The sequence below is a fragment of the Hemicordylus capensis genome, chromosome 1 (genome assembly GCF_027244095.1).
Source record: "Hemicordylus capensis ecotype Gifberg chromosome 1, rHemCap1.1.pri, whole genome shotgun sequence".
NCBI classification, from domain to species: domain Eukaryota; kingdom Metazoa; phylum Chordata; class Lepidosauria; order Squamata; family Cordylidae; genus Hemicordylus; species Hemicordylus capensis.
In genome coordinates, this window is record NC_069657.1 from 162,082,820 (window position 1) to 162,096,411 (window position 13,592).

General features: G+C 41.1%; 1 protein-coding gene across 11 annotated transcripts in view; it reads left to right on the forward strand.

Moving 5' to 3' along the window:
- The window catches only part of KALRN (kalirin RhoGEF kinase), a 920,107-nt gene that overhangs the window by 603,329 nt on the left and 303,186 nt on the right, over positions 1-13,592 (forward strand). For all 11 annotated transcript variants that reach the window (XM_053244819.1, XM_053244856.1, XM_053244784.1 and 8 more), the window contains 2 exons: positions 6,778-6,947; positions 9,623-9,797. In XM_053244819.1, the coding sequence (XP_053100794.1) occupies positions 6,778-6,947; positions 9,623-9,797 (345 nt within the window). The remainder of the gene's footprint in view (positions 1-6,777; positions 6,948-9,622; positions 9,798-13,592) is intronic.

A 13,592-nucleotide genomic window follows, 5' to 3' on the forward strand; every position in this document is an offset into this window, starting at 1 on the left:
ATACACAATAAAAGCAATTGAGCTACTACTCCCACTGCTTACATAGGAGTAGTTTGGTTACAGTTTTGATGAGGAAGTGGATAAGCTGAGCCTCAAGGTCTGAAATGTGACACATTCAGTCTATCTCTCTTCCAAGGTTTTCTTTTCCCCAACGGTCACAGGCCCAGATGTCGGTTGCTTGGTGCCTTCTCCAAGACTGAGATGTGGATAAATGCTCTACAGTGGGCAGTATGAATAGGGCAGCAGTATGAAAGTTGGCCTAGGTTAAAAGGGAGCTTTTCTCGTTTTCTCTAATCTTGTCCTCCAATTTCAAGACAGGCAGCATTTCACTGTAGTCTGGATTACCAAATGCAGGGAAGGATGTGTGAAATAAAAGTAAATGCACCTAGGATGTCTGAAATAAAGTTAATCAGAAATCAGATTTCAATTGCAAATTGTTAATCATATTACTACTACCTACCAACACTTGTACAGCCGGGACATCAACATCCAAGGTACTCTAGAAGATATTCCCTACTTGCAAGAACCTCTAGTACGGGAAGATGAAGTAGATCAGCACTCTGGTCATTACCAAGTCGGAAGGCTACAGGAATTGATGGAATAGCTATAGAAATATGGCGGGCAACAGAAGAAGAATCAGTCAAGTCTCTAACCAAACTATGCCAGCAAATTTGGAGAACAACACAGTGGCCAACAGATTGGAAGAGGTCAGTCTACATACCCATACCAAAGAAAGGAGACTTAACTGTGCAAACCATCACACAATATCCTTAATTTCACATGCTAGCAAAATAATGCTCAGGATCATCCAATGCAGATTAGAGCCTTACATGGAAAGGGAAATGCCGGATGTTCAAGCTGGTTTCAGAAAAGGCCGAGGAACAAGAGACATCATTGCTGATGCACGCTGGATAATTGAGAAAGCCAAAGAATACCAGAAAGAAGTCTATATGTGCTTTATTGACTACACTGAGAGAAGCTGGATTGGAAGAAGATCAACATGGTTTTAAAGTTGGAGGAAGAAACCTGCACTATGCTGATGACACCGCTCTAATAGCTGAGAATGCGGATGATCAGCAAGCTCTAGTAAGGAAAGTCAAGTAGCACAGTGAAAAAATGGGACTACAACTAAATGCAAAGAAGACTAAACTAATGACAACAGGTACAGCAACCAGCCTCAGAACTGACAATGAAGACATTGAAGTGGTGGATAGCTTCTGCCTTTTAGGATCAACTGTCTACAGCAGTCAAGAAATACGCCACAGACTAGCATTTGGTAGGGTAGCAATGAATGCCTTGGGAAGGATATTTAATGCTGTTATGTGTCTACACGTACAAAGATTAGAATTGTTCGGACAATGGTTTTCCCCATGACACTCTATGGATGCGAAAGCTGGACTTTGAAGAAACAAGATAGAAAAAGCATTGACGCTTTTGAACTTTGGTGCTGGAGAAGACTTGAGGATACCATGGACAGACAGGAAAACAAACAAATGGATCATAGAACAAATCAATCCAGAATTTTCACTTGAGGCACAAATGACCAGGCTCAAATTCTCATACTTTGGACACATTATGCAAAGATCCAGCTCCCTTAAGAAGTCCATAATGCTGGGGAAAGTTGAAGGAAAGAGAAGAAGACGATGACCAGCAGCAAGGTGGATGGACTTAATTACAAAAGCAATGAATGCACCACTCAGAGACCTTAAAGGCCAAAGACAGATTGAAGAAAGATCATCCTGGAGAGAATCTATCTATGTTGTCGTAAGGAGTTGACACTGACTTGACGGCATTTAATTAAACAATCAATCACCAACTCTTGTACAGGGATTTCCCTGGGACCAGTAAAGTCTAGAGGATTACAACCTTCCAAGTCAAGGGAGAACTAACAGTTTTTAGTATGCAAATCCATGTAATCAAAGGCCATGCTCTAGGAAAAACCAGTTAATGTGGCTTCAGAAATTCAGATGCTATCAAACAAATCTTGTGTGGATAGATTGCAAGAGTTCAGTTTGCCCCATCTGTATTAGTGCTACAGATTTCTGACCCTGAGAAATAACTAGCCGAGAGTAAGTGTTACTATGTGTGTGTGTGTGTATGTACGTACATACTTTCATATGTCATATGTACGTATTTTCATACTCCAAACCGCCCAGAGCCTTTGGAATCAGACGGTATAGAAATTAAATAAATAAATAAATATTTTATTTCTTTCACCCATTTCTCTCATTCTCTCTCCTGTTTTAAGGAATTCATTATTTCTCTTTAGTATCATATCATTTTAGCTATTCTAAAATGCTTTCATTGTGCTTTCATTGTGGTACATTTGGGTCTAATAAAACAACCAACAAGATAGGTTGCTTCAGGCTTGAGCTCTGGCAAGGATGTCTAAATTAGTAATCATGACTGAATGGGCAGCTTCACTAGAATACTTCAGGGTGGATTAATTTACAATGTAGTAATGCAACTTATGAAATTAAGCTTGGAGAAACCAGTTTCACATTGGGTTTGGTGGTGGTTATTTTCCAGAGCAAGTGGAATTATAGTATGACTTGTTTTGAAATCATGTGGACCTATTGCCTATATATTTTTATGTTTGACTAAACTGGATCACTGTTAAAATCTACATTTGCTGTATATTGGATTAATTGTATGATTACATAGGTAATAGTTTTAAATATGAAAGAAATAATATTCCTAAACAGTATAAATAACTAAAGGTAGAATATCATCGCAGTTATAACAGCTTAGGGGTATATCATTAAAATGGTAACTAAATTATTTAAGCATTCTTATGTTTTCTCATATGTTGGTTTTCCAGAATTCAACAGCTGTGAGCAATAAAATGTCCCTTTATGTAATAACATGCCTGTGAAATTATTATTAAGAATGTTTATATACTGTTTTTTAAAAGAGTTCTCATCATGGTTTACATAGCAAAAGAAATGGGTCCCTATCCCAAAATGGTTTACAATTGTGGCAGAAATTTTTTGTAGAAAGTGATGTTGGATGATTCTGCAACTGGAGTATTTTTGTTTTGTTTTGCTCTTTGTTTATTTCAAGGGAGGAGGGGTTTGGATAGGAAAGTGGTATACCCCAGAAAGGGGGAAATGTTTTGTTATATTGAAAGATGAAAGAAATTTATCATTCATTGTTGCTTTCTCATAATGTAGTATGTTTTATAAAACATCCTTTTTGAAATATTATTAATTTAAAAGAAACCTAAAATACATCCGCAAGAGCCACTGTGATGGATGCTATGTTGAGTTGAATAGTGATAGTTGTTCTTCATCTGCCAAATGTGAGAGAACGGCCACTTTAAAAGGTGCTTTCTTGCCCAGTTAGCAGGGAAGCTTGACTGTCCTTTCTTTTTCCTATAATAGTGAATGGCTTCCATTAACTTCTACAGAAGGAGGTGGTCAGGTATTGGATTAGGTGGATGAGAATCTAAAGTCCAGAGGCAAGAGATGTGACTGAAGACATCTCTTGATATCACCCCATCCTGTATTTTGTTTCTTGGTCATTGTCATGTTTGATAAACTGTTGTGACAGTGAGATGGAATTATAGAGCTGGGAGACTGAGATCGGGGCGGGGGGGGGAGAGAACGTGTGTGTTTGGCTCATGTTCATAGAATGTACATGACTGTAAATGACTATACACTTTAAAATATCAAAGTAATATGTAGTGTAGTAATTTGATTGTGACTACCTCTCTATATTTCCTTGATATTTTTAGGGTGTTATGGATATGGAAGTATAATATACTGAGGTTCTAATATTATGACTTCATTAAAAAGATAATGATATAGATACAAAGCTGCCCTTCTGCATTTGTACGAATCTTCCATTCACAGAAGGTTGTGCGCTCCTATTGCATCTCTAATATTTTATATTGCAGTTTTATGGTGGGTGTTAATTTTTAACCCTCTCTGGGAGTCACTTTTGCCCAAAAAGTGGGACAGAACATTAGTGAAAACGCAAAATAAGAAAGCAGAGATGGAGGAAATAACCTTTCAGGGTTGGTAGCCAATTTGATTTGATGAAAAATTCCTTGCTTACCCCAATGTGGTGTTCATAAAGTGAAACAAAAATCTGCATAGTCATGATATTGTTTTGGGAAACATTGTTGGCAGGGAAGCAAACAGCCCCCGTCCTGGACTGGTCTCATCATGAGGTGAATGTAGCTGTTCACGAGGCAAATGCCTACATTCACCTCTTGATGCGATTAGTCCTGGATGGGGGCTGTTTGCTTCCCTGCCAGCAATGATTATCAGGGGTGGTGTCCTTAACCTGCCCCCTTCTGCCTGGCTCGGCAGCATGTGGTGAGTTGGAGCATCTAGGCCCTACTTCCTTGCCTGATGGCTCACAGTGGTGATTTGATGTGCTCAGCCAGCAGGCACGAAGAGCTACTTTTCCTCCTTCAGTGATGGATTTCAAAGAGTGGTGGTGAGACCACTCAGCCTGCCACTCCCCCTTGCTCTCCTCTGCCTCCTCTTCCATTTTGTGCTCTTCCTTCTTTTCAAAACCAGTACATAAGTAGGAGGAGAAAGCTGTTCTTCATGCCTGCTGGTCGAGTGGGTAAGGAGGCAGCATTTGGCATTTCAGGCACTTTGAAGAACTTTAGTCTCCTCCTGTTCTCTTCCCTGCACCTCCCACACTCTTCCATCTTGTATATCCATGTAATGTAAGTTGCCTCTTTCATCTTTGTGATGTAAAAGTTTGCCAACAAAGGGACAGTTCTTCCAGGTGAGCAGATGAGCCTAAAAGCTTGCACATGTTTGCATCAATTCCAGCACGTCCTGGCAGTTCTGGAAACCCATTAGATGTTCTAAATGGCTTCCTTCAATTCAACAGATGTTGAAGCATCACAGATACTCCTTGGGTTGTTTTGTTTTGTTTTTTAGCTTCCACCTTTATGAGAGTGAATGGAAAACTTGCATAGGCAGCCGTGCTTCCCAAGGACACAATGGATCCAGCCTAGAAGACTGGATCAAGGTTTTTTCAGCATTTACAGTTGCTGTATATCACCACGCTACACTGAATGGATATTGCAGTTGCACTAAGTTGATCATCACTTAACTTTACACAATACCTGTAACCACAATGTAGAGATATGTTTATTCAAGTGCAAACTCAGCAATTACTGCTTAGCACAGCAAGCAGAGAGTAAACATTTAAAGCCATCATTCTGTTACTGAAATAAAGCCATCATTCTGTTACTGAATGCCTGGTTGGAAACCATTGATTTTGCAAAATGCTAGTGCCTTTAAAGCTACACAAAGACAACAGGGTTAGAGATAGGACCTTTGCATTTTATCAGATTGAGTCATTACAGAAGGGTTATAGATGCTGAATCTAAACTGTATTAATTGAAGGAGTGGTATCATTCTACTTCATCAGATGATGAAGTACTGTACAGAGGTGTAACTATAGGGGGGGCAGGGGGGGCACATGCCCCGGGCGCCATCTTTTCTGGTCACGTGGGGGGCGCCGCCATGACCAATTAAAAAAATTTTTTTTTTACATTTTTTGTTAATACAAATGTTTCCTGCTCAGTGCAGCAGCACTGCAGCAGTCAAGGGAGCGTGTCGGTGCCCCCTTCCCCACGAGCGGTCCCTTCCGCGCCGTCTGCGCCCCCCCCATTGCTTTGCTGGCGCCTGGCGGCCAGTCAGTGGCCTGGCTTGGCGGCGGCGGCGGGCGCTTGTGAGGAAAAACCTAAGTATAATGTAGTATGTTGGGGGCGGCGGCGGGGGGCACGGTGGGGGGGCGCCATTTCAGTGTTTGCCCCGGGCGCCGTTTTCCCTAGTTACGCCTCTGGTACTGTATGCCACGTTGTTAGAGAGAGATTCTGTTAGTAAAGCAGGAAGAGCTAATTTGTTGTTTTTATTGCATTACACAAATTAAACTTCAGTACAAATGCAACAAACACTGAAAACCCATTGTCTGAAAACTGGCTGAAAAGAATTTGGAGTACTCTTTTCTTAATTACACTGAAACATTTAGTAAAACTCAGGGAAGGGAGAGAAGGCCATGATAAACCCACAGTTTATATGAGAACTAGCATTTATTTATTTTATATTAGAGCAGATGGTACCACATAACCAATATGTTCCCACTGATATTTTAGCATTCTGGTTATCTTCTGTAATTGTGGAGTTGCAGTTTATTTTTACCTTCTTTTTCTCTTTATTCTCTCCAGTGTCAAAAATGATGACCTATGCTATGTGTACTCATACTTTCATATTCCATTCCATGGGCCGAGGAGGAGATCTGACCTTGTGGTAGCAAGCATGAATTGTCTCCTCTGTTAATCAGGGTCTACCCTGTTTGCATTTGAATGGGAGACTGCATGTGAGCACTGTAAGATATTCGCCTTAGGAGATGGGGCTGCTCTAGGAAGAGCACCTGCATGCTTGTATGCAGAAGGTTTCAAGTTCCCTCTCTGGCTTCTTCAAGATAGGGCTAAGAGAGATTCCTGCCTGCAACCCTGGAGAAGCCGCTGCCAGTCTGTGTAGACAATACTGAACTAGATGGACCAATGGTCTGACTCAGTATATGGCAGCTTGCTATGTTCCTACATAATATAGAAGTTGCTTTAAAACTGTAATTTTCACTGTACTTTGGCATCCAGTGTGCTGTGTTTGTTGGCATTCTGATTAAAGCTCTTTGAGCTGGTTTTAGAGGATTAAGGGGTCAAAACTACTCATCTCCTTCTCACTTTCCCCCCCCCTTTGCCCCCTCCCCAAATCTTTTCATTTGTGTTTTCTTTCCGTGCAGCTGTGGACATGGATGGAAGATCTGCAGAAGGAGCTCTTGGAAGACGTATGTGCAGATTCTGTGGATGCCGTTCAAGAACTCATTAAGCAGTTTCAACAGCAGCAAACAGCTACCCTAGACGCTACCCTCAATGTTATCAAGGAAGGTGAAGATCTAATCCAGCAGCTCAGGTAAGGTTCAGAGACATGGCCAAACAGAGGGACATAACTTCAAATTTAACGGAAGAATTCATGAACTGCCCTGGTGTTTTACTTACTTACATTCAGAAAAATTTTATTGCACTGAAACTGCAAGGAATGATTTGTAGAAATTGTTAAAAAATAGTCTTAAATCACTTTTGGCCACTGTGTGTAATGGAGAACAAGCAGGGATAAATGAAAGTGAGTATGATTAATCGGTTACTGTGAACATATTTTTGAGGTAGATATTTACAGAATACTGTTGTAAACTGGGGCCTGGTAATTTATATGCTTACTTCTGCTAGGCAGTGTCTGGCTGCCACTAAATAAAACATGTTGTTTCATATAATACTGAATACAATATTTTAACACCTACAGGAGCTTTCTGTTTAGCAAGGATCTGTATCTGTGAGTGAAGTATTCATACATTTGAAAAGTTCCTGTTAACTGGCATTTTCATTATGAATTAGAAGAGACAGGTTTATACCATTCAAAATGCATATAATGGGTGTTTCAGAGGAATATTTCTGTTTCCTCCAGAAAGCAAAAATATGATTGAGATACTGCAGGATATAAAGATATAAAAGGAGAAGCTTAAAGTTTTATCTTTTTTACTCTGATGTTACATAGCTGGCTTGAAAGAGGATTGCCCTGGAAGTACTTTATTTCTGCAGATTATTTGTGATTAACAAATAATTGTTTAACCTATTTGCTAGTAGGGTCCATTAAGTTAAGAATATCCACTGCAACTGAAGATGATAAAAGAAAACTCTAAGTACAATGTGTGTGCTTACACGCCTCCCCAAGTGATTCAGTGGAGCTGGCCAGATGTATCATATCACTTGGGGAGGTGAGCTGGTCTTATGGTAGCGAGCATGAATTGTCCCCTTTGCTAAGCATGGTCTGCCTTTGTTTACATTTGGATGGAAGACTACATTTGAGCACTGTGAGATGTTTGATGGAACTGTGACTCTGTGGTAGAGCATCTGCTTTGCATGCAGAATGTCCCAGGTTCACTCCCTGCCATCTCCAGGAAGGACTGGTGGAGACTTCCGCCCGAAACCTTGGAGAGCTCTTGCCAGTCAGTGTAGATAATCCTGAGCTAGGGGGACCAATGATCTGACTTGGTATAAGGCAGCTTCCTGTGTTCCTATATACTGTAACTCCATTCTATCTCAGTCTGGCATGACTGTGGGCCAAACCAGATATGACAACAGAGTCTGTGCCTGAGTCTCCTGTGGTTTTAAATAAATGAGTATAACTCTACGGTACCTGTAATTCCTGCTCCCTTTATGGCAAATAGCAGCTCCAACAATTTTCAGTGGGAAATGGTGTGGAGGGAAAGGGGTTAGACTTCCTTCTCCCAGTAAAGTAAAGTTGTGCCATCGGGTCGGTGTCAGCTCCTGATGACTACAGATCCATGTGGTTTTCTTTGGTAGAATACAGGAGGGGTTTACCATTGCCACCTCCCGCACAGTAGGAGATGATGCTTTTAAGCATCTTCCTATATCGCTGCTGCCTGATATAGATGTTTTCCATAGCCTGGGAAACATACCAGCGGGGGTTCGAACCAGCAACCTCTTGCTCCCTAGGCAAGTTACACCTCCGCTGTGCCATTAGGTGGCTCAGTATAGTGGCCTTAATCTGAATCACACACAAACACCCCATGACAGCTATTCACTTTAAAAAGCAATAAAACCTGGGACATCTTGTTATTGGTCTCCTAATGTTATGTCTAGTTGAACCCTAAATAATAAGATCCAGGCAAGGCTATGCAGATTCAAGAATAAGGGTATGCAAATGGGAGCTGACTTGGTTCTCAGAGGCTCATGCTGAATTCTAATCTGCGAGACCCAGTAAATGGGTTGCAATATGGGAATATACAGTTGCAAATGGAGTATTTTTTTAGCTTCAAAACCCTAAACAGCTTTGGCCTTGGGTACTGAGTTGCACTGAGAGTAACTGTGCAACTGTATGTTGCATGATTACCCTTTCGTGTTCGTAGCAATGCTACTCTTGCTGCAGGGGCCCAAACTAGCATCACTAGTGACAGGAGCTAGCAGAGTGTGTGTGTGTGTGTGTGTGTGTGTGTGTGTGTGTGTGTGTGTGTGTGTGTTTTAAAACACTATTTTTTGACCATATAAGATTTCAGGATTTAAAAATTTAGGAAAAATTGAGACATTCTAGTCTCCACATATTAATGTACTCTTAATTCTGACACTCTGAACCTGCAACTGGTGGGTTCTTACATGAATACCATTAGCAGTACTACGAGCAACCTGCTTGCAGCTGCTTTGACACTGATGATTCTGAAACAGCCTGAGAGTTGGGAGAACTGGGAGGTCACTTAGAATAAAACTAAGGAGTTTTTGCTCATTGGAGTCCTCAAGAGATGTATGCATCATTCACTTTCTCCCCTTTCTCTCCCACTTTTTGTTAGTCTGTAAGAATCAAAGTGTCACCAGATATGAAATGTTGGCTACTATTATTTGTGTATCATGCCAGAAATGCAGGCATTTAGCAAGAGGGAGAGGTGAATCCTGGATGCAACTTCTTCCATCCTTTGAGTTCTTTTAGCTATGTATAGAACTGAGAGCATTTAATTTTTCTCTTATTACCTTTTGTCAACTTTGGATTTGAACCATTCATCTTTGACATTACCCCAGGGATTCAGCTGTCTCCAACAATAAAACACCACACAATAGCTCCATCAGCCACATTGAATCCGTCCTCCAGCAGCTTGATGAAGCCCAGGTACAGATGGAAGAGCTCTTCCATGAGAGGAAAATTAAGCTAGACATATTCCTTCAGCTCCGGATTTTTGAACAGTACACCATTGAGGTAAGAGTTACGTGGGTTGCTCAGGCAGGGTGGAGCATTGTTGGGAATACGAGGAGCGGGAGTTGATAGGTCAAAACTTGTGTTTAAAAACCAAAAGCCTAGCTGTCACTTTTTTTGCCTGTTCTGTGGCAATCCCAACAGTCACTCAACATGTGCCACAAATACTTTTTGCCCTTCTGCAGTACTTGTTCAGCCTACGTTTTTGCAGCTAAGGCATGCTATTCCTTTCATACCCTGTAAAGTAAGTATACTAATTGGGCTATTCCCTTTTTGGAGGGTATAGTTGTGCTGATGTCTTGACACTGAGTTAGGTTTGGGATCTTGAAAAAGATATGTGTTGTCTGGGTGCTTGAGCACTGGAGCACACAATCTTGTTTAACACTGAAAACACATCAGGATGAATGAAAAGGCATGTGGAAGAGTAACTAACAATGTTCACAAAATGGCATGACTGCTAATGGAATGACATTTGAGCAAAATGAGGAGATGAGTCTTTCTCTGTCAGATATGACATCAGCCTCTTTTTAAGTCAGCAGATATCTGTGATGCTTGCAGCACCACAGTTCACATCAGGTTCACAAAGGCTGTAATATCTGGGAGATATTCTGCATTTTCCAAGATATGGAATATTGCATTTTGGCTATTTAGAAAATGCAGTATTTCTGTAACAAGTGCAACCTGAGTAAAACATGTATGGACTGTAAGCCACAAACTGGCTTGTGAAATATCCTAACCTGCAATAACAATGGAATAAGAAGCAGTATTACGACCTGCTGAAAAGTGAGCAAAGACATTCCAGAATGGTGCCATAACAGAGAAGGCCCTGTCTCTCATAGTAACCCACCATACGATTGGTGATGGAGAAACACAGAGTAAAGTTCTGAAGCTGAACTCAGCAATCAGAGAACATCTATCTATCTATCTATCTATCTATCTATCTATCTATCTATCTATCTACCTACCTACCTACCATATTTTTATACTGCCTGATATATATATCTTTAGGTGGTATATGGAATACAACAAATAGAAAGCTAGCACCCAGAGCAATACTGAGTATTTTTAGTCTTCAGTCAAGGAAAATAACCACAGAGACAGAAACTAAACTGAATATGTACAAAATGGAGCAGGTGTTTTCAGTTTGCCTTATATAAGAGGACTTGTATTCTCAGGTAACCACCCCGAGGCTTTGGAATATGCTCCCTTTTCAGGGGGTGGGGAAAGAGCATCTTCTTCTCTGTTTGTTTTCAGGAAGACCATCAAGATGCACCTGTTCTTGCAGGCTTTTAACTGCAATTAATTTTAATAATTTAACTTCTTTTATGACTGTTTTTATTATGTTTTGTGGATTTTTAAACTGTTTTTACTTTTTAATATAGTTTTACATTTTGTATACTGCTTAGAGATGTACATAACAAATGGGAATGTGCACAAACCAAAGGGCCCTTTTACGGGCCTCTGAACAGGTTCAAACATTGCGAGGTTAGAAGGTTCAGTGGCGGGGGGAGGTAACTTTGAGGGCAGGGAAGGGTGCACTTGCCCCCACTGCCGCGTGTCCCCTGCAGGCGCTCGCTGAAAAACTGGTCTGGCTGGGTGGCAGCATACCTCCCTGCCGCCGCATCCGCTCCATGGACCAGAAGTGACAGGAAGTAGCATGCACACGTGCACTCATCGGCATGTGCACACCCACGCTACTTCCTGTTGCTTCCAGTCTGAGGAGCAGACACGGCGGCATGCTGTCACCTTGCAGGACCGGTTTTTCAGCGAGTGCCAGCGGGGGAAACCCGTGGGTGGGGGGAACCCTCCCCTGCCCTTAAAGCTATCCTCCCTTCCATCGAACCAGCCCCCCATGGTTCTGTGCACATCCCTAATATCAGGCGGTATAAAAATGATAGATAAATAGAAACATTATTAACAAACATTTTTGGCAGGATAGAATAATATGTGTGGTAAAAGAGAAACTGAAAAAGTTTCTGTAAAAAAATAAATATCTGAGGATGTTTATCCAGGGAATCACTGATCCAGAAGTCTGTGGGGCTTCACCACATGCAAGCTGAACTCAATGGGAGCAGGACTGCCCTGTTCGCTAAGCTGATACGGAAATGCTCCTCATGAATCTCACCATGAATCTCACAACGGCTGTTCCTCCTGCAATTAATTTAATTCCACATTTGAAATGTGAAGCACATAAGGATGTTTAAAAACCTTCATTTGTCGTTGCCATTAAAGCTCTATTTGATTTTAGTCTGAACAGATTTTGAGTAGGCATAAGAGTGCCATGTTTCATGTTGCTTGTACTGTGCTATGTATTTTCCAAGCAAGATGTATGTCTGCACTCTGGCTTGTCCCTATTACAGGACAGACTTTGTTTTTCAGAAAGGCAGGCTTTTATAGCTACGTTACCATGAGTGGTACTCCTGCTGTGAGAGTTTGAATTTTATTCCTTAAACAGCTTCTCCAACTCCAATGGGAGGTCTGGAATAGTAAACTTTAGGGATACAGTACTTAAAATGCCCTCCCTCTGAATTCCCCTCTGAATCTAGCTATTCCAATTTACTTGCTGGCCACAGATGTGTTTTGCTGATGTCTTCTGCTTCCCACCATTATTTTGACATGGATTTCCAACATTTTGAAAAGACCACTGTTGCACTGTTCCTTTTTGTCACAGCTTTCTGCTTCCTCCATTCATCATATTTTTAACCTACACCTGAGCCATGTGCACAAGCAATGTATCTATTAAAACTGTATACTTTTTGTGTGCTCAGACATGTAGTTGTGCGTACAATCACAACTGCAATTCTTGGCGGCTTTAACTTGTATAGTCTCAGAGAATAGAAGGGACAAAACTGCACTGTCCTAGAGATTCTTCTAGGACTCATGCCAAGTATTCATGTGATCTTTATCCGAACTAGCTTCACTAACTCCATTTTTTTGAGTCCAGCTGTAATTGCCCCTTGATGTCTAAGGTCTCTTCTAAGGGACCAGGATATAACTAATTCTCTCTTCACAAAAGACCTTTCTCATTTTCAAGGCTTTGATTCCTTGCCTTGCTGTGGCTAGTTACTGATGAATTTAGGCCAGAGAGTCAGGGATCTGCAGCAAATCCAAACAGCAGTTGTAGCAGGCCAGATTTAAACAGGAAATTACTACAGATATGCAACTGCATCCAGGCAACATCTGCTGCTATATTACAGCTTTAACTGCCTGGTTTTGGACCTAACAAGGGCCTATCGGACTAAATATGCATGTCTGATAAGCATGTTTTAGTGGTATTCAAAATGATTTATTTATTTGACAAATGTGTACCCAGCCCTTTAAAAAAAATGGGCATGATGGCTAATGACAAAACATCTATGAATCAGCAGTTAGTTAAAATCCAATAAAACAACCAGCAATGACAGAACAGGAGGGGAACAGCAGATAACATGCACTAATGAAAGAATTAAACACTAACAACCAGAAGAGGCTAAAAAGCCTTCTAACACCAAGGACAGTTTGAAAAGAAAGGTCTTCATCTGACAGTGGAAGGCTATTAGAAAGGGAGCAGACTGGGTCTCCCTAGATTGATTGATTGATTAAGTGCCATCAAGTCAGTGTTGACTCTTAGTGACCACATAGATAGATTCTCTCCAGGATGATCTGTCTTCAACTTGGCCTTTAAGGTCTCTCAGTGGTGCCTTCATTGCTGTCGTAATTGAGTCCATCCACCTTGCTGCTAGTCATCCTCTTCTCTTTCCTTCAACTTTTCCTAGCATTATGGATTTCTCAAGGGAATTCCAAATTGAGGGCACAGTC